The 23,991-nt window shown below is 44.0% G+C and overlaps 2 protein-coding genes across 2 annotated transcripts in view; one reads left to right on the top strand and one right to left on the bottom strand.

Moving 5' to 3' along the window:
• Positions 1–9,685, bottom strand: part of LOC310757394 (uncharacterized protein) — a 42,565-nt gene extending 32,880 nt beyond the window's left edge. Inside the window, exon 1 of the mRNA XM_083602664.1 lies at positions 7,791–9,685. Coding sequence (XP_083458790.1) covers positions 7,791–8,195 — 405 coding nt within the window. The 5' untranslated portion in view covers positions 8,196–9,685. The remainder of the gene's footprint in view (positions 1–7,790) is intronic.
• Positions 9,686–12,774: 3,089 nt separating this feature from the next.
• Positions 12,775–23,991, top strand: part of LRP5 (LDL receptor related protein 5) — a 116,891-nt gene continuing 105,674 nt past the window's right edge. Inside the window, exon 1 of the mRNA XM_083590688.1 lies at positions 12,775–13,098. Within this exon, the coding sequence (XP_083446814.1) occupies positions 12,882–13,098 (217 nt within the window). The 5' untranslated portion in view covers positions 12,775–12,881. The remainder of the gene's footprint in view (positions 13,099–23,991) is intronic.

Genomic DNA, 23,991 nt, shown 5'->3' with positions numbered 1-23,991 from the left:
CCTCCTTAAGAATGATCCTCTGTGGTTATCCCAGGTTCAGATCATATGCAAAGCCAAACCTTGGCTTCCTTGCCATACCACATGGAGCTACAAAGACCAGGGAGGTGCAAAGAGGATATGAACTCCTCTCTGGGTTCATACATGGTAAGCCATACTCTCACTTACTGTGATGTACAAATGAGGCCAAAGGCTAGGGCCCAAAGGGCTCTTTCATTTATGCCCAAGGGCTAGAGTGTACCCTATAAGAGGTTTCGCTTTTAAACATTATTTTTAAGAACTGTCTCAAGCTGTATTTGAAATCAAATTGGGCTCTGTTGTCCAAATTTGGCAGTATATAGAACAAAGCTGCAAAGGCGTCTGAAACAACACCTTTGTGTGTCAAGTAACAACCTATCTTGAAAGCACTGGCAAATATGGTTAACAATTATCCTAGTTCTTCATTTACTCCCTTAACTAAGCAATGGTAAGGACACTAAACAATGCTGCCATCTACAGGGGAATATTCTACTACAGTTGGACTACACGTTAAACATGGTGAGGAAAGTTATTTAATACTAGGACTGCAGCCTTTAAATTATTGATTTGTTATTTTAATCAATACAAGCCATTTTGATCAATTAAAATAACATAAATTAATTAGGCAAGACATTTTTGGGGGTGAAATAAAATTATTTTTAACAGAGCTGTCAAATGGAAGGCGCCATCTTAGAGGGGAAGAAAGGAATCCTTTGCCTACGTGTTAACTATGGCACATACATGCACCATCTAAAAACTAGAAAGTATAGTTTTTTCTATAAAGCAGTAGTTTGTCATTTGGAAATGTATGCAGATTTAATTGATTATTTGGTTAGTTAACTAGCAGTATAATCCCATACACACTTACTTAAGGGTATGCCCCATATTGACCTAAAATACTTGCTTCTGAATGCTACAGGAGTTCACCATAATATTTCTCCAACTACGTGGTAGCTCTGCTTTAAACATCAGACTGTTCTGTACAAAAGCATAAATTATATTATTATAAACAACATAGTATTTAGCAATGATGTTGGAGCTGCCAAGAGAATCAAATGTACATAAGTTTAGATCAAAGATCATTAAATTAAGTTTTTGTTTAATTAAACTTTAGCTTCTTCTATCTATATACCATTTCCTCTGTTCCACTCAAAAACTGGGGTGTGTGGACAATGAAAATAAATATTTCAGGCTGCTTCATTCTCAGTGCATGAGTCGCAGTGTTTATATGTGTGGAAATCTTCCTATAAATTAAGGTGATTTCTCTTTCCCAGCCTTCTCAAACTGACATTCAGCTTCAGCATAAATCACCCAGGAATCTTGGGTGAGATGGGGAAGAGAAATTAGTCAGACCTAAGCCTCTTTTCCCTTGCAAACTTCTCCAAGTCTTGGGCAACAGGAGGAAGCCCTCGTGCATGGAGCTTGGAGGGGAAAGATGGAAGCAGGCTGTCAGAAATGTTTCCTTGCATCAGGAAGTCCCTTTTATATACACCCTTTTAGCCATACTAAATTCAACTGATTCTTAAGGCGCTCTTTATGCATAACATCCAGCCGCATTCTCAACATATTCTGTCTTCCTATTTCATCTAACTCCTCCCATCTCTCCCCCGCCCTGGACAAACTTCTTTAAGCACAGACTTATAGTCAACAGAGCACAACAGCCCTCTTGCTGCCTCCTGCTGTTTTTTCAAACCTCTGACACTGCAAGGAACCCCTGGAGAGGCTTGAAAAAACAGCAAAATAAGTGGCTCCCAACTGATTTGATTCCCCTCCCTGCTCTTGGCATCAGACCAGAACCCTGGATGTTTCAAACTGAAGTTGAAGGAGAAAATTGGGAGAGAGGATTTGTCTTACTTTACAGAAAGTTTGGCATCCACCCTGAGCACCCCCAGTTTTTTATTCTCACAGAATGCCTGCAATTCTTATAAACCAGAATTGTGCAAAACCATCTGGTTATTACAACAAGCAATCTGCAGTTTAATTCTGTAAGCAAGATTGGGGTGGGGTGGGGAGAGAATGACCGAGAGAGTGGACAAACACCCCTCCCCCCAAAAAAAATTCTGTCAAGTTCTTCTCACTGGAGCACCAATAAATATGACAACTGAAAAAAAACGGAGTGTGTGGACCTTCCTGTGCCAACTGCAAACACACACACAAAAGGATATGAACAACCTGTTTGCAAATTAGTGCTGCCACATGGACACAGCTTAAATGACAATGGCGGCTGGTACCCATTGAGACTTGTGGGGCAAAGGCAAGGAGGCAAACAAACAGTAGGTGAAGTCAGAGCCAATGGCAGAGTCAACTCATTCTATTTTTCTCCCTGCTGATTTCTACAAGTGGGACGCTTTGAGACTAAGGAGGAGGAATCTTCCGGACTGGTTGTAAGTAAGAAGGTGGGTAGGAATGCAGACTCAAGTTGATAGGGTCGTGTCCCATTTGCCCTAACAGACCAGGCCCCACTATTAAGTGAGGAGTTACCTTAAACCTGCAGTGCTGCCACTGAGCAGCCAAGGACAGATGGTTCTTATAGGGAATCTGATGGATGGCTCTTCCATGAGGTTTGCCTCTCCTTCTGAGCTGGCTGGGTGGCTGGGATTTGTCTCTGAATGGAGTGGGAAGTCTTTATTAAGTGTTGGCTCTAATGTGGAGGAGGGTGCCATTTGGCGCCCTCCACCACTCAGCAAAATATTTTAGATTGGCATGCTGTGGCTATGCTATAGTCTAAGGGGTATGGAGCTTTCATTCGACCAAGAGGCAACCAGAGAATCCTGCTCCCCTCTTTGGTGGAGAGCTCATTGGGCCTGAGTACCAGTGACTCCTTTATTCCATTCTGCAGCCTGTAGAAACAACATTCAGAAACTTGCAACCTGGCTCATTTTTTTCAGCAAACCTCAGGGGTGCTATTACTTGCATTTTGTGGAAACGTGGGATTTTCCCATTTAAATGCCTTAAAGGGTAAAGGTAAAGGGACCCCTGACCATTAGGTCCAGTCGTGACCGACTCTGGGGTTGCGGCGCTTATCTCGCTTTATTGGCCGAGGGAGCTGGCGTACAGCTTCCGGGTCATGTGGCCAGCATGACTAAGCCGCTTCTGGCGAACCAGAGCAGCACACGGAAACACCGTTTACCTTCCCGCCAGAGCGGTACCTATTTATCTACTTGCACTTTGACGTGCTTTCGAACGGCTAGGTTGGCAGGAGCAGGGACCGAGCAATGGGAGCTCACCCCGTCACGGGGATTCGAACCACCAACCTTCTGATCGGCAAGCCCTAGGCTCTGTGGTTTAACCCACAGCGCCACCCGCGTCCCTTTTAAATGCCTTAAGATACCCGAAATTGCTTGTGCCCTTCATCTAGTGTCCCCTAGAGAGACCTTTATTTTGAGAAATAGTGAGTAAGAACAATGGCCTGAAAGTAAAAAGAGATGTAACTTGGGTGACATAGAGGATAAAGCTATCACTAGCCACCAACCAATATTTACTATTTTCTATTTCCACTGTCAATGGCAGTGTGCCTCAATATACCATCACAAGTGGGAAGAGTTGCTGTTACTGCTTGTGAGCTTCCCATAGGCATCTGGTTGGCCACAGTGGGTATATAGATGGGCCTTTTGTCTGTTACAGCAGGGCTGCCCTTTTAAGTTACGTTAGAACAGTTTTGTTGCAAACATATTGTGTGATTGTAAACAAATTTATGCTTTTAGTTTTGCTATCACTTCCCCATCCACACGAGCATGATGGTTTTCATCCTAGATCATTACCTTGAAATCATTACTAAATATATATAGTTTTTGGCAAGTTCATTAGTGCAATCTGCTATCTCTACAGTAGATTTCTCCAGAAATTGACCCACAGTAACCCTGGTGTGCTATGCATCAGCTGTAGAAATGATCAAAGGGAACTGCACCAGAGGATCACTCAGAAAAGTAAGCAAAGCCTTATGCTACAGGGAAGGGCAAAAATCAATAAAACAAACAAGCCCTATTGAAAAAACATGAAAACAAATTCCTCTGCTCAAGTGCTATACCCGTAGCAATGCCTTCTGCACTGTTGAAACAGATATCCCTCAAATGCATCCAGAATCACATCACCCTGAAAGTCCCACCATGCACTTGTCCCCACATAACAGTGAAATATGTCGCGTCCTCACGCTCTGTACCTCATTCTGGCAACTGATTTTCATATAATATTTCCATCTCACAGAACCACTTGTCAAGACACCCACTCATTGCTTCTGGAAAATAGCTGACTTCAGGAACTGTAGGTCTTTCAACACACTGATATTTCCACATATTGAAATGCTTTGAGCACCCTTAACTCAGGGTTATTTGGTGCCAGCGTTTCGGCTCTTTTCTGTACTTGAACTGTTGTTCAGTGTGTTTTGTTCTTGAGTTTGCTTGGCATGCAAACTCTTTGAGGAAGATCTTTGTGCATATGCCTGTTTTTAGGCATTGTGCATCACCCAGTGGTGGCTGGTGCCCACTGGAACTGGTGAGGTGGAAGGCAGGCAGACTATCAATAGGTGGAACCAAAGTCAATGACAGGCAGAGCCAACTACATTCTCTCTTTGGAGCTCATCAAGAGAAACACTGAGACTAAGGAGAAGCAGGAAGCCAATTGGAAATGTCCGAAAGGTGTGGGAGGCAGGCAGGCATGTAAGGGCCCTGACTGAGGGACGACTGAGGTTGCGGGAACAGTGTCCCATTCATGGGCGTAGCCGGGGGGGGCAAGGGGGCAGCTGCCCCCCATCAAGTAAAACAATAGAAATACTTAACTGACAAATCACATTGGATCTGCCCCCCCAACCAAAGTCTTGTCCCCCCCCCCTCACAAAAATCCTGGCTATGCCCATGGTCCCATTAGCCTAGATCAGGAGTGTCCAACTACCAAGAGACTGCGATCTACTCCCACAATAAAAAAACTGGCAATGATCTACCAACTGGATTGCCCAGAGTTGTTGAACTTTTTTTGGAGAGCCAAAGTTGAGCTTTTTGTTGCTGTTGTTGTTGGACAGGCCAGGCCAAGATGAACCAGCCTTCACTGGTGTCATGTATACATGTAACGCAGAATAATAAGCAGACTATCATATAGATACACCTCTAAATAATGTCAAGCGAGATGTATGGCTCCTCCATGCAACTGGTTTATTCAGTGTCCATCTTTATTTGCTTGCACAAAGCTTATGTGGAGCATAGACTTGACAATTTGTTCCAAATTAGTGCTATGGGTTTGCAGGGGGCAAGGATTCCCTGAAAATTCTGGGTGCCAGGTTCTCCCCATAATTTCTGAAATTAGTAAATGTGAGGTTTCATTGATGGACTTAGCAAAGCCTAGTATGGGAGCAGCATAACTTTCTAGGATGCACTTCATGTTCCCATTTTAAGGGAGAGATGTATGAATATCACCCTTCAGTTTTCTTATAATAAACAGCACCTTAGGCTATGTTTGTTATTGGCTTTCTGGTGATTGTCTCATTTTGGTTCCATTTAGATTTTACCATAGTGCTATGGGAGCCTCTTTTCTGTGGGTTCATCCTATGATGCTGCAATCACTGGGGTGAGGTGGGGTGGGGATCAATAATGCCTTTTGCACAGAACCAGCACCCCACTGATTAACAAAATTTGAGAGTCTCTGCTCAGGAACAAAACTGATATTAAACCGTTACATTTATTTTAAAATAATTGTTTCATATTAGCTTCCGTCAGGAAATTTTAACAGGCAAATTGGCCTGTGCCTGGAGACCTGCTATTTGTCACAGTCTAGCAAGATTTACTTTGATTTTTCATGCTGCACAACCCAATTAATGCACTTCTATTTACACTAAAGCACTATGACAGTCGTAGCTACACAAGAAGGAGGAGGAAAACATTCCCCTCAAATGCAACTAGTCATGGCTTAAAGCATTTTTTTATAATATTTTCCAGCCTGTACACTTGGGACCCACTCAATCAAACACATTCCACCTGTCTTTCAGTCAAACTGGTTTTTGCTGCCTGCTTGGGTCTGCCAAAACAGGGGTTCTGTCAATCACAGTTCATAGTTGGGGGGTTACTTTAACAAATTATGCAGGTCTCCCATAAGCCATACCCTGCCCACATAATATTATTTAAGATTGTACTGCTGTCCTTCCAGAGCTAACATTGCAGATAGCGTTACTAGGCCTATGTTATTTTGCCACTACTCTCAACATCCGATCAATATCGGTGCCCTTGAATACTATTTAGCTTGTCTTTATCTTTGCATAAATAAACAGAACAGGCTACAGCAGTGTTTTATATTAAACAAGATGGAGCTGGAAGATTGTTTGCTCAAGGATCAGCAGGAATGATGTTTTGGAGCAGATTCTTCATATTGAGGCCTCAGGACATCTAGTCTTATGTACTGGAGGCATCTCTCTTAATAAAGGATTGGGAAGTTAATCTAGTTTGAAACTAGTTTAGCCTTCATGTTTTCTTCAGGAAACCCAAGAACATTTCCCCAACAATTCAGAAAGCATGTCTAGCTATGTGTCTGTAAATGCTAATGTAAATGGATGGACTTTTAATTTCTGTTGTTTCCTAGCCCTACAATAGCAACATGCATGCAAATAGCACAAAAGAAGCTCAAAACACGTTTTAGTGTGACATGAAAATGCCCTAAAGATAAATCCAACCATATATATATTTAAGGCTGCAATCCTGATTGGGGCGCTGTGGGTAAAACCTCAGCGCCTAGGACTTGCCGATCGCATGGTCGGCGGTTCGAATCCCCGCGGCGGGGTGCGCTCCCGTCGTTCGGTCCCAGCGCCTGCCAACCTAGCAGTTTGAAAGCACCTCCGGGTGCAAGTAGATACAGTGGTGCCTCGCAAGACGAAATTAATTCGTTCTGCGAATTTTTCATCTTGCGAAGCACGGATTCCAACCCAAAATCCAAAAACCCCAAAAAAAGTTTTAAAAGTTTAACTTACCAAATGGCTGCAAAAGAAGTTTTGGAAAAGCTTCAAAAATCACCAAAGTCTTCAAAAACCTCAAAAAAGGCTCAAAAAAGGAAACAAACTTGCAAGACGTTTTCGTCTTGCGAAGCAAGCCCATAGGGAAATCCGTCTTGCGAAGCAACTCAAAAAACGAAAAACTCTTTCGTCTTGCGAGTTTTTCGTCTTACGAGGCATTCGTCTTGCGAGGTACCACTGTAAATAGGCACCGCTTACCAGTGGGAAGGTAAACGGCGTTCCGTGTGCTGCGCTGGCTCGCCAGATGCAGCTTGTCACGCTGGCCACGTGACCCGGAAGTGTCTGCGGACAGCGCTGGCTCCCGGCCTATAGAGTGAGATGAGCGCACAACCCTAGAGTCTGGCAAGACTGGCCCGAACGGGCAGGGGTACCTTTACCTTTACTTTGAATAGACACGTGCAAGACTGAGCTGTAAGTTTCACTTATTTTAATGGAACAGGTGTGTGGTTCGTTCATTTGTATAGTTGGAAGTAACTACCATTATGTTCAACAGAGCTTAGTCCTGCAAAAGTAGAAGATTGCATAGATGACTGCAATCTTAACATTCTCACTGGAGAGGAGGAAAGATATGCATTTTGAGATGGATCGTGCCCATAGTTATACAAAGGAGTGCTGAGATCCTCAGTTAGAGAATCTAATGGAGCAATAATCAGGAGACAAGGACCCATGCAATTTGCACCACCTTTTCAGGGAAGTTGCAGAAGTGGATACTGCACTGCCTACTGCAATTTTTGAGGTCCGCTTGTTTAATTCTCATTTCTGTGCTTTCTGTTTCCTGGTGGCTTACCAGTTCAGCTAATTGATTTTTCACATGTGTGTTTTCTTCTTGGAGCCGCTCTATTAGTCTTTCTTGCATTTGGTTCTTATTTTCTAGAGTGGAGATGGTGTTAGTGAGGGTTTCCACTCTGGAGGTCAGGTCACTGATTATTGTCTTCAGGGGAGTCACTGTGTTCTTCAATAGTTCTGCAAGTCTCAGTTCCATTTCCCTCAGGTCCCGTTTTGTAGTTGGGCTGTTGTCATCCTGGGGGGACGTTGTGGTGTCAGTGCTGTTCACCGTCTCCCTGGTTGGTGCTATCTCAATCTCCCTAGTGGCCTTGGTTTGAGATGTTCGCAGTGTCCTTTGGAGTGGGGGGTGTTGTGTTAGGAGTTTTAGTGGTGGTAGTTCCTGGGTGCTGTTGAGTTGAACAGGCATTGTTGACTGGAGGCTTTTAGAGCATCTAGATTAGGCGGCCATTTTTGTCATGCCTGGGCTGTGTTTTAACGACTTCTCTAGGGTCACCGTAGTCGCCTCAGCAGTGTTGATGAAGTGGGAGGCAGACAAGCAGACCGACAGACAAACAGCTGACACAGAGGGGTTAACAGGCAGACATGCAAGAGACAGATGGGGTGGGGCCAGAGAGAGGGGGTGTGGTGGTTGTTTGTGGATGCACATGTGCATGCACACCTACACACCTGTACACACAATGAGGGAGCGAGGTCCAGTTAAGGGTGGGAAATGGGGTTAGGATTTTGTAGTAAAAAGTTAAAAATTAAAGGCTTTTGTGCGGCTCCCTGACTGGCCTCTGTCCGCTTCCCTCACACCAGTCACCAGAGAGGTGGGGTCACGGCCGGGTTTGTACTGGGCCGTGTGCTTCTATGCGGCCTCCCTGGCACTCCCGGTCCCCTCCTACTTCTCTCTCTTGATGGCTGCGGGGCGGTGGCAGTGGAGGCTGGTGAGTGTTCAGCTGGGTGGGGGGCTCCGCTGTTTTCTGTTCAGTTCCAGAGGCCTCTGGACCTCCAAGGGCGATCCCAGTCCCGGTGGAGCTGAAGTTGTTAGGGGAAGAGGCTGGGGACTCTGTTCAGCCCTCTGGATTTTTGTGTTGGGTGTCCCTGGCTCCCCCTTGTTTGCGTCAGTGGTGGCGTTGGCAGCGCAGGACCAGCCAGAGAACCCTGTTGGTGTTGGTGGTCCCTATGAGCTCAGCGCTCATAGGGCGCTCGCCATCTTGCCTCACCGGGAGTCCCCTTCCATACCACTCTTCATCCATAGATCTCAGGGCGGATCACAACATGAAAAGGGCCAACTGTCAGGAAAAAATACTATTTAAATAGCCAGTTCAGCTGAGTCATGGCTGGGAGTGAACAGGAAGCCACAAATTTAAGGGTTGATAGCAGGTAGAAGTAGAGCCAGGTTTAAAATGTGGGCAAACAATGAAAAATGGCAGGACAGCATCAATATAAGGGCCACTCCTCCTGCCAGATGCTTCAATAGTGCTTTGTTCTAACTTTGTGGACTGGCAGCCTCCACGAAGTGGTTTTAAAAAGGTGGGAGGACAACAGGAAAAGCTCTGGAATGCAACATCATCTGCATTCTATTTAATAACTGGGTGAATTAGTGATGTCATTCCAGATAAAACAGCTAGTGTGGAAGAAACCCTGAACTCTATCTGATGACATACCCAGCTGTGTTTGTTGCATTTATAGCCTGATTTTCCTCCAAGGAGCTGAAGGTGGCATACATGATTCCCTCTGCTTTTTACACTCACAACAACCTTGCAAGGTAGCAAGCGAATGACCCAAAGTCACCCAGTGAGCTTCCTGGTTGAATGGGGATTTGAACCTGGTTTTTCCCATTGTAGTGCAATACTCTAACCAGTACATCACATTAGGAGTCACTTCAACAGGGATACATATATCCATCTTAAGTATATATATTTCAGATTGGATGTTCCTTTAAAACATAAACCTTCTAAGAATCCTCCATTCTGGTAAGCCTAACCCATACATTAGTAAGAAAAGCCTGGATTTTACAATCCAAAGAACTTAAATTTGTTCCAAAATTTAGGCAGGAAGGAAAGGCAGAACAACTACAAAGAATCCACCTTAATTTTTGCTTCTGTATTCCCTTTAATGCAGAACAAAAAACCCTACTGTACCATAATGGAGTTGTGAGTTTATTTTAATTAAGAAACCCTAAGTAGGCAGGAACATGTTGGCCTCACTGTTCTGGTGGAATCTCATGATAGCCAATTATATCTTAATAATGCAGCGTTAGATGTAATAAATTTCCAACATGATTTGAAAAAATAAAGATTTCCATATATTTTTTAAGGATCTATTTTGTTTGAAAGATATACAGTCTGACAGCTGTTCATGTGCAGAATGTTTATTACAGTATATTATTTATTTCTTAAATTTATATACCACCTTTATCTTCCAGGGTAGTGTACATGATTCTTCTCTTCTCCATTTCATGCTTACAACAACCCTGTGAGGTAGGTTAGGCTAAGAGGTGGTGACTGGCCCAAGGTCACCCAGTGAGCTTCAGTGAGGATTTGAACCCTGCTCTTGAGACCAGGTCGTAGTACAACACTCCAAACGGGAGCAAATTCTGTTACTATCATAAATTGCTTTTATGCTAATCTTGAGAACAAAGAATAGCATTTATTAAACAGACATCACAGTACTATTTGTGTTGATCATGTCAGAATACACGGGAGCGGGGATTTTTGTATCCTCAATTTTTGGCGGACAAAAACTGCCAGATAACAATGCTTTTGTTATTTCATTCACATCCACCCATACTGAATAGCAAGGAAGCTAGCAATAATCCCTATCTCACCCCTCTGGAAGAATGTACTGGGTTTGTTAAAATGCTAATGATGTCTGTCCTTACTTTAGTCCTGGCTAAAGAGCCCAAATTAATAGTTAAGCACACATTCTGTAAAACAAGTGTCTCCCATAATCTATGTTTGTAGAAGGCTAAGCACATGGTATATAATTTGTGTTACTCATTGCTCTGGTCATGGGTTAGTTCTGGTTATTAAAAGTAATGCTGTGTCTGAAGGAAACAGCAATGTCTATGATACTTTAATTGGTGTATCAGATATTTAATATAGGAATGAATGAGGCCAATACTACTAGAAAAACACTGAATTCAGTCTAGGGAAGGATTAGTTATCTGAAGGCTTACGGACCACATCTACTCCCTGTTCTGATTTTATCTGGCCTCCTCACCCTTTCCTGTGTCAGACTGGAAGCATGAGGCACCACTTGTTTGACAGGTGCCTCAGGTAAGAAACAGTACCACATGCACCCTGTGTTGTCAAGGCATTGCTGCTCCCTAAACTAATGTGCTGGGGAAGAAGCATTAACCCAAGACCAAAAGCAGTGGTCTGCAAAAGAGATTTCTGCAAGGGGACATGAGAGGTCTCCCCACTGGTTCTACTTAATGTTTTAAATTGGGAACACTTGCACATCGTGACATGTGAAGCTGCCTGCCTTACTAGTAAGAATGGGGGAAAGGTTTCTTCTTGAACTTCCTGGGTAACATGTGAACACATGGAGTCACTTGTGCATTTTCCCCACAATGAGATGCCTAAGTTCTAGGTAGGTGCAAAGCCCACACATCTCAGGAGAGATGTAAATCATGGAGGTGCTCAAGCTTCCTCTTCCCCTGCTTGAAATTATTTGTAACATGGCAAGTGTTACAATTTTCAATAGGATAGGAGGCTGAAATAAGTGCTCGGGTTTTAAATAGATTAACCAAATGCTAGTTTGGCTGCAGGCCATTTGTCTAGTCTATGGTGTGGCCTAGTGTCTAGACTACTTTCAGGTTTTGACAGGAGTGAATTGACAGAGGCCATCTGACAAAGCGCTTCTGCTTTCATGGCAAATGGAAAGAGTGGACTGCTAGATTTGATCGGTGGACTACTAAAAATGTTTATTTGATGTGGTGAACGTAGCTTTGTAGCCATTTTCTCACATGTAGTAGACTTAATGCTATAAACATGCTGGCCTACAGCAGCATGCTATTTCTCATGCAGGGTTAATCTTCAGGCACTTAACATGCAAGGAATTTCTATTGGTGAGTATTGCATGTCCCGCTTTAGAAGAACAGGGAGCTTGTGTAACCCTCCAGATGTTGTAGTTCAGGAACTCTCTGCATTGCTGACCCCTGGCCTGACATGCTGGCTGCGGATGATGGGAGCTGGAATCCTACGACATCCGGAGTGCCACAGGTTCCCCATCCCAGCTTTGGAGCTACCTTTTTCCTAGAAGGGAAGGTGTGCAGCCGTTCCAGAAGCAAAGTGAGATACATTGGTGGGGGAAAGATTCACTTGCTGAACGTGCCTGTCAAGCTGATTTCCAAGGCACAAGCCTCCGCCTGCCAGAGAAGAGAGCAACCCTAGCAGCTCCTTGAACAATTTGAACAGCTTTCATGAACTGCAATGCCGTCCCGGGGTTTGGGGCTCCTGTCTACGACCCATAGTGGCCAACTCCTGGGAGCAGAGGTCCCTTTGCCCCCCCCCAAAATTGAGGGGGCTGAGTCCCCCGCCCAATTGATGGGCATTGCCATTCAAATAGTGTGGGTGTGCCCCACCATGTGATCGATTATGCAGGGCAGGGCTTTTCTGCCCCCCCCTCAAATACTTTATTTAAGTTGCCACCCCTGCTAGACCCCATGGAGAGTGTGGGTCGCCCTTGGGGCTGCCATCCCATGAGACTGAGCTGCACTTACTTGGGAACTGGGTGGGGAATGTTTACGTCCGAGGAAGCCCCACGGGGACAGGCTACTTACTACCTGGACGGCTCAAGGTCGCACCCTAAACCCGGGTTGCCGTTTGCGGGTCCTCTTCCCGCCCTCCGCCCGGTGGGTGGTGACTTCTTGCTCGCCTAGGAGTAAGACCTGGCGAAGGGCGAGCCGGCCACCTGGCCCTCCTTCGCCGAGCAGGCGAGCCAGCAACAGGCGAGAGGAGCGGCGGCGCGCGGTTGTCCCACGCCGGGGAAAGGGGCGGGGCGGTCCCTTGGCTTCCGCTCGGCTCGTCCTGGGGCTGGAGGGAAGCGGGAGGCTCCCAGCCCCCTTCCCCCCTCTCCTTCCCAGAGCGGCAGCAGCGCCTCGATGAGGAGGCGGCGGAGGAGGAGGTGGGGAATCCGGAGAGCGCCTCCCTCCCCGTCTGCCGAGCGCGGCGCACTCGGAGCATGGAGCCCGCCTGAGCCACTCGGCGGGCAGCAGCTGCTGCGGCACAACATGGAGGCGGCAGCGCCGCCGCCGCGGCTGCTGCTCCTGTCCCTGCTGGCCGCCGTGGTGCTTCGGGGCAGCTTGGGCGCCGTCGGGGGTAAGTTTCGGGGCGGGGCGGGGGCTCCGGCGGGCGGCAAGCTGCCTTTCCCGGGCTCGGGGAGAGCGGGGAAGCCTTTTGTTGTGCAGACGGAAACTTCTCCGCGCAACTCGAGAAGTGGGACTTGGTGGGAATGGAGGAGGCTGGCATGGGACGGAGGCGGCGGCAGGGAGGAAAAGCAGCAGCCCAGGCGCGGAGGGCGGAAAAAAAGAGGTGGGGGGGATCGAGGAGGCTCGGGGCCGTGAGGACCTTGGGGCCAGTGTCCGCAAGAGGCGCAGCGGGGTGTGTGCGAGGGCGACCCGTACCAGATCGGGCAAGAAAAAGGACGGAAAGCTGCTTCGTTGTGGCTCCCCCCCCAACAAGTTCTTATTTAAAGAAGTAGGGCGCTTGCGTGACCTACTCATCCCCCAGCACCAAAAAATAAATGTAGGGTTTTTTCTGGTGTTGGTGTGTGTGTGGGGGGTGAGCCTTCCTTTTTCCTGCTGGCCAGGAAAGGATTCCCGTCGCCTTTTGCGTGCTGCTGGGCTTTCGAGCTCAACCTTGTGCCTCGAGAGCGAGACAAAAGTCTCCCCCCTCCCCGTTCCCAGCGCTTTGCGGCCCTCAGACGCAGTGATTTCCCTGGAGTTTGGAGGAGCTGGTGTCGGGTGTCGATCACAGGCAGAATCAAACTTTTGGCATCAGCGTTGGGAGTGGGGGTTGGGGGGGGAGCAGATCTTCTTTCCTTTTATTTTAAAGTTGTAAAGGGGAGGGTATGGGGGAGAAACGGAGGGAGGGAGGGAGAGAGAGAAAGACTTGCCTGACTTGTGAAACTTAACACTTGGCAAAACAGACTTCTGAGAAGAGTTTGTCTGTCTGGGGGTTTACCCAGACTTTAGCTACAGTGAACATTTGTTCCCTTGACTTCTCGGAGCGTTCAGACAATCACGTCCATTTCCATATCAATTAGCACTCGTTTTAAACTTTTGGAGGGAATCACGCTTCTCTTCTGCTTCTTCCTTAAACTTCTGTGCACATTCGTGTGTGTGTGTTTAAATTCTGACTCGGAACTTTCTGCATTCATATGTGATATATGGAGATTCAGAAGGATGATGTTGATGGTTGTAGCTGTATTTTCCCTATGGCTTCTTCCATTGGGCTGGAAAAGTGGCTTTGCTTCTGCATTTGATAAGCATGTACTGCACAAAACAAATGTGGACTTACTTGTCCTATTTGAGAACATTTGTTCTGTTCTTGCCGAAATCCCCACGGTGCTTAATGTCTGAATACCAGTGTGGTGATAATTATAGAAAGTGATCCAGGGGTTGCCACCAAAAAGGGAGTTCTGAGCTGTACTTTTCTGCTCCCTTCTGTCATTGCCTGCAGGAAAGTTCCAGTTTGCACGCAGGGAGCCTCGCGCAGTAGCCTGGTCTGCTTGTTGTCTGCGTAGCAGTCAGCAAACTGAAGTTTTGATGCACTAATGAATGTTAATTGTTGTAATTTCCCAAGTAGTTGAAGAAATATAGCAGTGTGGCTAACAGTCAGTAGAGCACCCCCTCAGGGTAATTCGTATTAGGCCACCCACTTCTCTTGCAGTAGTTACCAGAACTATCATTTAATATGGAAGCGCTGACTAAAATTCCTCCACAGCCGCTGTGTTCTGTTTGTGCATGGTTTTAACTATAGGTGCATGTTTCTGAAAAGGTTTCTGCACCTCTGATAATTGAATCTCTTTCTGATAAAATATTTTAGGAGAATCTTGGTGTCATTGATCCACTAGTTTGTTGCAGTGGTGAGGTAACCTCATAGCTATTGTCGTCTTTTTTAAATTTTCCAGGAGCTCAGTTCTCTGAGGAATGGTGTTGTTTTATTTAGTAAGACTTCTGTTTAAAATCTTGTGTGGGGCAAACTGAGGCCAAAATAACCCCAAAGAGGGGCTGTTCTCTGATAAATTTTAAAGGAATATGAACACAGCCACCATGTATCTTTGTTAAATGAACTCTGTGTACTTAAGGTGGCCTGCAGCTTAGGGTGAAAAGGGGCAGCTGCTGTATACCTGTTAGTTTGGGCAAAGTTTGTTTGCAGCAGCACATCCAATAGCAAAGATGTGTTTAATTTACCGTATTTTGGTAGGGATTCAGCTAATGTTTATTCTCTAACCAAATAAAGGATTTCCATAACATTAAAACCATAACCAATAAATTTTTAAATAACTATAAACAGTGGGTTATATCCAATGTTAGTTGTACACAAATTTAAAATAATTGCAGTCAATGGGTGATAACTAATATTAGTCATACTGGGGGGGTCCAATCCATTGAAATCTTTAAGTCCATTGATTTTACTGGGTCTACTCTTCAGTATGTTTAATGTTGGATATCATTTAGTGGCTGTCATTTAGCAGAGCTGTGTTAAATGGTAGAGTCTAGGATATTTATGCCGCACCTTTTCATTTAAATAAAAAAGCATTGGTGTTATTATTTCGTCTATTAAGAGTATTTTGCATAAGGGATCCTATATTCTAGTATACCTGTGAACTTTTTTGTCACTTTGTTTTTTCAAAATTGATAGTTGGTTGACTATATCTAATTTCTACTTACAGTAGTATATTTTTGCTTTTTCTGGGCAGCTGTTGGTTGAGCTTGTTTGTGGTTACTTATCAGAGCGTGTGTCTAGAGACAAGTTTGTTATGCATCCCATTTGAACTTTTAGCACACAAAAGCAGTGTATAAGGGTCTCTGGGTAAGATAGTACCGTTAATTCTGCAATACCCCATTATTCATTTTGTGGTGCTCACACTAGTCTCTGTTAGCTGTGTTGACCATCAAGAGAGCCATGAGAAATAAAAATATTTATTCTTTATTGTTCCCCCCCCCTACTATTCCCCCCTGCACTCCCCAGTATCTGGAATCCTGGAAGCAGAAATGCTGATATATTGCTCTAGACCCCCCAAATTATTGCCATTTGAACTGCCCAGAAGTGCATTGCACATTTACTGTGTGGGCCTCCTAAAGTTAAGAAAATAAGCGATGGGAGGGGACTTGGTGGATTTTCTAGTGTTATTGGACCTCAGTTCCATCAGATTCATTCAGTATGGCCCGTTTCCAGGGGCAATGGGAGTTGCAGTCCAGCAACATCTGGAGGGCCACAGGTTCTTTCTCCACATGAGCCCCAAATACTATTCTGTTGTTCTCATTTCCTATTCTGTCACTGGCATATAACATGCATTGCCAGAAACGTTCATTTCTTCTCTAGGCACACATTAAATTGGACTGCTGCTGCTTGAGTATAGGTAGTATGTGCAGTGAAATGCATAGTCTGTTGCTTGTTTTCCTAATACACATTATAGCGGGAGGGCAGTGTTCAACATAAATAATTTTTGGGGGAAAGCTCACATACTATTCAGAATGTTAGGTTAATGTTCCATTTAGTTTTCTCAATATGAATGTTCTTGGAAATCTGCAGCTGCCAGGCTGCATTTGTTTACATCAAGGCAATAGCAATCATGATTTAAATTACGAAGGAAATAAATTTATTTAAATTTAGGGATATTAGATCAGGTTAGGATTCAGGTAGGTAGCCATGTTGGTCTGACACAGTGTCTCTCTCTCTCTCTCTCTCTCTCTCTCTCTCTCTCTCTCTCTCTAAAATATTCTCCAGTAGCATCTTAGAGACTAAGTTTGTTCTGGGTATAAGCTTTCATGTGCATGGATGGTATCTGAAGACGTGTTCATGCACACGAAAGCTTATACCCAGAACAAACTTAGTTGGTCTCTAAGGTGCTACTGGACATTAAAAAAAAATTTTTTTTTAAAATATATATAGATCAGGTTAGGGTTGTAGATGGCCCACAAGTGAAAAGCAGTCTTGTGGTATTTTATGTGACAACTTTTTAGGATTCTGGTCATTTCAGTTTTGAAAGTGTACTATGCTTTTTAGCTATATGTGTTTGAGAATTCAAACTGATTTCCAAGCGTGAAAAGAATATGTTAATGAGAAAGCAAGTAGAAAATGGTTCCAGGTTTTGTTATTTCTAAAGCAGATTTCAAGATTGATCAGTTGCCAACACACAGCTTCTTAAATGTGCACTTAACAGTTGATGGATGTGAAATTCTAAATACAGTAGGCATATTTCTGAAGCAAGCGATTTTAACTTCAATCCTCCAGTTTATGAAATGAGCTGTTGAAGATTGTAGTCATCTGCTTGTTTTGCTTTTTTAAAAACTATTGGGATTAGAAAGACATGTGAAATTACCTCACTGAACTCTGTGCTTAAAAACTGCTTGACCTTGGGATATCCATAGAACTTAAGGCAGGGGTTGCCAATCCTTTTTGGTCTGTGGGCACATTCGCAATTTTGAGAGAGTGCTGTTGGCTTCTGACATATAGAAAGAAAATGCACATAAATATGAAAACACTTTGCTTTTCCATGGGGTTTGGGTAAAAGTTGCATGCAGTAGAATTAAAACAGATCCCTTTGAATTGTTTTTGGGCTAAAGTAGTGCTGGAAAGCAGCAGGTTGTGATTCCTATGGTTAGTCTATGGAGAAAAATGTGATCTGTAATGTGTGGAAAACATGTAAAAACTTCATGCAGTTTCAAAAACGTCTGTTTTACTGGAACTGATGTATGCACAGTCAATCATCTTATGCATTCTACAGCCTTTCTTTCTTTCTTTCCTTCTTTCTTCCCACCAATCTCCTAGATTTACTTATCCTTATCTCCGCCATTCTGGTCTCCCTGTAGGTATTGTGAGCATTGAAAAGCTCACAGAAGTGAAAGAGGAAATAGCATCATTCTTCAAACGTCCTCTTTTAGCTCTATGTACTTTTGAATCATAGAATTGTGGAGTTGGAAGGGACCCCTAGAGTCATCTAGTCCAACCCTGTGCAATGCAGGAAACTCAGCACGTGGTTCCATATACAATCATACCAGACCTGCTTAGCTTTGCAAATGTGCTAGCAGTTTTATTGCTGCACCACCTTTGCCACATCATGATGGTGGTGGCTGAGAGGCTTCATGCTGGTCAGGGGAGCCCCCCCACAAGAACTGTGGGAACATATTATGTCAAAGCCTCTGTGGTAATGCCACATGTGCTGTCTGCTTGCCTGAACAATTTCTCCAGCTGTTCTTACCTTTCATGGAAACTTGGTGCTTATATGAACTGCGGCCTGAGCACTGTCTTAAATTCCTAGAAATTGGATTCAGCATGTTCATCTGACTTGCACTGAAGGCTCCATGGGGCTGAAGCACTCTTGAAATTTGACCATCCGGACAGTGCCACCCATCCTTAATTTGGACAGCTGCTCTGGAAGGGTATCATGGTTGATGGTATCAAAAGCCACTGAGAGGTCAAGGAGAATTAACAAGGAGACCTTTTTCCTGTCTCTCTCCCAAGTCCACTGGCTCATTTGAGGAAAAAGCCAGTGAAATATTGTACGTGTGTCTAGTGTGTCTAGGGAACCAAACTATGCTGTAACATCATGAGCCTTTTCCTCTTCTTTGTTAAGAAGACAATGTTGAATTTCAGACTTTGGTAAATACAACTTGAATGGGATATTGAAGTCCGAAGTTTGACGTTGTCCAACATATTGGTAAAATAAAACTCAAATTTTATGGAAACTTTTATTTTGTGCCTCATATTTCCTAAGTTGACTTTAGTCTTTACATATGGACGGTATTAGTGAGGTTGCCTAGTAAGAGCTTCTCGGGTTTTTAAAGATTGCTCTCTTTCCCTCATTTTCTCTTTGCATTACATGTTTGGCTGTCTTGGTGCTGTAAAAGAAAACAACCAGCCCTTGATTTTTAATGTATATTTTAGTATGTAATGAATGACAAATTCAGAGGTGCATATGAGCTGTATTTTTCTTCTGCATGGGATGAGTGGGTTTTACAAAACACAAAAGGAAGATGGGCATGAACATTAGCAATGAGTCCTGATTGCTGGGCTGTTTGCCGCAGAGTAGGATCAGTTGACAGAATTGGTTTTTTGACATATATGTAATGAAATGATAGTGACAGGTGTGACTCTTGGGGTCACTCACACCCCCATTCTTAGGTTGCCTACCCCTGCTCTACAGCATTGGTATTAGCAGTAAAACATTGTGTTAGTTTTCTCTTAACCTCAGGGGTGAAGCTTCTCAAGCCTAGGAGCTGAAATTGGCCTAGTCCCTCTGATCCTTGGAGCCTAGGCTACTCCTTTCTTCCCAAGCTCATCCCTCACGAGCCCTGTAGCCTCCTCAAGTTGTTTGTCTAGTTCAGGCATGTCCAAAGTCCATTTCGGGGGCCTAATCTGGCCTGCCGGTCGGTTTAATCCGGCCCCTGTGGCAGTTTATTTCCTGGGGTAAAATCCTTAAGAAACCTCAGTAACTTCAATCCTAAAAAAAGGCCAACAACTTTGGTAGGCTCTCTGGTCGGCCCTCATGGCCCTTCATTTAATCAAATCTGGCCCTCTGAAAAAAGTTTGGACACCCCGGTCTAGTTGAAGAGTGTTTGAACTGTGATAATGGCCCTTGCTTGTCCTGAATGGAGGATGAAAGGGTGTGTGTTTGGATACGTCACTCATTTTTTGTAGCTAGAATACACTCCATTGTTACAAAGCTTTTGCCTCAGGCCTTGTCTATGCAGTCCCTGGAAGGTTGTCCTTGACAGAATGTGACCCTCAGGTTTCCCCACCCTGTCCTAAAGCTTGATTCCTCCTTAACTGTGTCTTCAGAGTTCCCAATACTTCTCCATTGATAGTTGCCAAATATGTGGAACATTATAAAGACCTGTATAAAATGCAAATCATATAAAGCTGCACATATTTAATGTCTGAATTTCTTAAATCTATAGCTTTCAGGGCTTCTATCTCTTTTGAGAAGACAGGAGTGCCTGGCGTGCTCTGGTCCATGGGGTCACGAAGAGTCGGACACGACTAAACAACAACAACAACATCTCTTTTGATGTTTTACATAAAGTAAAATATTACAAAATTCGTACTCCAAAAGACTTTCAAATGGAGGACACTGTCAGGATCCATTCTAGAATAATATAGTCTGCTGCTTGCCAACTTGAAACAGTGGCTTGCTGATCGTGGCTTGTTAAGGAGCAGCAAACCATGATCCCAGGTCTGGAAGGAACCTGAAGCCAAGGCTCCACACTTTGCTTATCCTGCTTGTGCAAACTAGGAGAAGCAAACCAGGAGTGATCAGACTCATTCCTGATAAGATACAACAAACCAGAAAGTCTGGCTTATTGTTGCATGTGGATGTGGCCACCCTTTGGACCCCAAACCATGAGTTAAAAGAGAAACATATTAGTGCTGTTTTGCTGAACACTTGTGCGAGTACAAGGCTTGTAGTGCTGTGCTTCAATGTATGGAGAGTGTGAGAGACAATGAGTAAGGAAGATACAGGCTTTAACATATAATCTCAGCTGGGCCATAAAGACAGGGAATTGGAGAATCTCCCTTGATTTGGGGTCCCCTTTCTCACCCTGTACTCTTCTGCTAGGCTGGAACCAGCTTTCCATAGGTGTAAGAGGCATTTTGCAAGCAGAAGACACTTTGGATACAAGCCAGTGTTCTGCGGTATTTAAAGGCTTACTGGTTTCTTATGGCATGACCTTGAATCAACAAGAGCTGTCCTCATCAGATACATGACATATACACCCCATGTGGGTTGAGGTACAGTGAAGGAAAACCATCTTTCCAGTCCACTTCATGTCTTGAATGAAGAAGCCTCTTGACTGAAAGCTCATACCACAATAAGTGTTAGTCTGTAAGGTGCATCTGGATCTAGTTAGCTAAGCTGCATAAAATGAGATTTAAATGGAGTAGAGGAAATAGATCCCAAATTGTAGTGGATTACTAATAAGTCGGACTTGAATCACTTGAAAGCTGCCCCATGTGACTTCTAGAATTCACACTGTCTGTCTGTTCTGTTCCACACCCATGCCTGCCCCCCTCCCCCATTTCCTAAACTTTTTCTCATGGGAACTGTGAGACTTCACCATGGTAGATGGGACTGCTACTTGGCAATCTGGTGTACATTCCTTAATTTGTATTTGCAGCAGATTTGAATACTGCATAAGGTTTAAACTGAACATATATTTCTAGTTTAAAGCTGTGGTTATTTAATGCAGTAAGTGAGAATCTTCTTTTGGATTTGTTACTTATGAGTAACTGGACTTGCAGTGGGATCCATAGTCTCTTCCTCATGCGTGTCATCCTTTAACTGAAAGAAAAGTTGTGTGATTGTACAAAACCAACCAACAGTTAAAGCATTTACAGAAGGTAACTCTGGAATTTGCACTCCTTTCCAAGAGATGTTCAGCCAATTGGGAGAATAAATTTTTTGATGTAGCTTTGAAATAGAATTAGTTGCAGATGACCAATACTTTGTTTGCCAGCAGCTAATGATCTGGAATTGAAGACTGCTTTGTGGAGCATCTGATGCCTCGCCTTCTGAAACCATCTCCTTGATGTCTGTTTCTTTATCACCCTCCAGAACAGGAGTGGCCAGCCTGTGGCTCCCTCCATATGTTTCTGGACTTACCAACTCTCCTCATCTGGCCATGCTACTGGCCATGCTGCCTAGAGCTGATGGGAGTTGTAGTCAAGCAACAACTCAGAGGGTCACAGTTTAGACACCCCTACTCTATAGAGTCATATTACTAGAATACAGCAAGTGTAGTACTGACAACTAGCTGTGCTGCTGGTCCTACCAAACTGCATATGAAAGTTCACAGGAAGGGTTGGGATATGCTTAAAGAGATGGTGGGGCTGTTCTCCCTTGGATTCCCATTGCTTCAGGCATGGCCAAACCTGGCCCTCCAGCTGTTTTGGGACTACAATTCCCATCATCCCTGACCACTGGTCCTGTTAGCTAGGAATGATGGGAGTTGTAGTCCCAAAACAGCTGGAGGGCCAAGTTTGGCCATGCCTGCTTTAGCTGCTTCTACACTGGATAGTGTACCTGCACATTGGCTCTTATACTTCTCTCTTCCTGGCAAGTGAGGAGGTACATGCCCTAAAGGTTTTAGGTAGATAAGTGGATAAAGTTTGGAATCTAGGTGGGCAATGAACTTCCCCTTGTCTCTAGTTTCTGAGGCAGGCATTGATTTTGCCTCCTCCACTGTCTTACTCGGATTATTCCTTCTTGTATCATCCTGTTTTAATTGAAAGAGTATTGGAGGCTAGCTCAGTTCTCCCTCTGCCTAGCCCTATGGTAGGTCCTGTGTCTTGAGTCCAATGTAGTTGTTTTTGCCCTTGCTATTCCTGGATCAAAATGTTTATTTAAGTGTGTGTGTGTGTGTGTGTTCCCATGGAGAAATGGCTCATATGTTACTACTGGTGAATATGAATTGACCTTTGGTGGGACAGTAGAGTGTGGTGGAATCCCAGGAACTAGCTTTTTTAATGCATGTACATTTAGGAAGGAAAGAGGGTAATGTCCATCTCATTATTTTATGGCACACTTTAGCATCCTCTGCTATTTTATGTACACCTGGCAGGTGTTCTCTTTTTAGGGACATAGCAATACAGTGAGTTTCCAAAGACGGGGGGGGTATATCAATCAACATTGACCTCTGAATATTGATAATTCTAATGAATCTGCGAGGCAGATATTTTGGAAATGTGTCAGAAAATGTGCGTATAGTTTTCTAATCATGTTTACATGACTGTTAGCATTCAGCAGTGCACCTCTGTGTTTTTTTATTTGCCAAATATCTGGGATTGTTAACGTTTCAATCGTTGGTTTTGGAAACACCGTTTTAACACAGATTAATTAGTGATATACAGCCATCCAGTGACAGATTGGTGTTATGGCTCTGAAAGCAAATGAATGCTGTCATCTGAAAGTTGTGTTTAAAAAGGTTATTGGCCCACCACACACTGCACTGTTTGGGGTGCCCACAAGGGCTCAGATAATTTACGCTTCCTAATTTTATCAGAACCTACCAAGTATTGACAGTTAGAGAAGCAGCAGCACTCCCACACACCACTGCAGTAGCTGTAATTTCTGTTCCTTTCAATATGTTTTAAAATCTCCAATAAAGTAGTTAAAATTCTTCCAAAACTTGGGTGCTATTGCCTGACTGGAAGGTTTTCCTGATATGTGATGATGCCCTTACCTGCCTGGATGATGAATTAAGAGAGGGGTGTGTGCGCGCGCATATAGAAACCTCTGCCTTCTGTGTGCTTGAAATGTAGCTTACTGTAGAAAGGCAAGAATTGCATCTTTCTCTCTGCCCATTTTTCCCTCCGCCCCCTTGTTCCTGGAAGGTTGTCTGTGAGGGAATGCAGCCCTGGAGCTGAATAAGGATCCCTGGCTTAGGATGTGACCTGCTTTCTCTGTTACACTGAACTGTAAGAGGAGTGACCCCGAGGCCCTTACTGGAGTTTTCTTTTTATTCCATGAAAGCTTTTACTTAAGACTCAAAGCAATAACTAGCAATCAAGGCGTCAAAAGTGTTTGCTCACCATTGCCACACTAACTATGTAAATATAACATATAAGCCCTTTAAAGGAAACAATGTAATGTTGCAATCAGTGTATTAGGACACCACATTCTTCAAATGATTTATACTTAAAGGTTGTCTCCAGGGCTTTTTTTCAGCTGGAGCTCAGCTCCAGCACCTCTCAGGTGGGTGCCATTGCCATTCTAAGAGAACAAGGGAGAAGTTCATGGTGAGCTCTAGCACCTCCCTCCCTTCCTTCCTTTCTTTCTTTCTATAATTTTTAAATGGTTTTCCAATATACCTCCAATAATAGCAAAATTATAACAATAACTATTAATTCCCAAATTATACAGTTATCGAAATGCCAACCAACTTCCAATTAATACATTTTAGTTAAAGTGGCTCCCCGCATGGTGGTTTGGGTGCATTTCCAATCTTATATCACTGCGTTCCATAATCTTAAATAATGTCAGTT

Source organism: Podarcis filfolensis, assembly GCF_964270895.1.
Source record: "Podarcis filfolensis genome assembly, chromosome: 1".
Classification (NCBI taxonomy): Eukaryota; Metazoa; Chordata; class Lepidosauria; order Squamata; family Lacertidae; genus Podarcis; species Podarcis filfolensis.
This window is presented reverse-complemented; position numbering and strand designations above follow the sequence as displayed.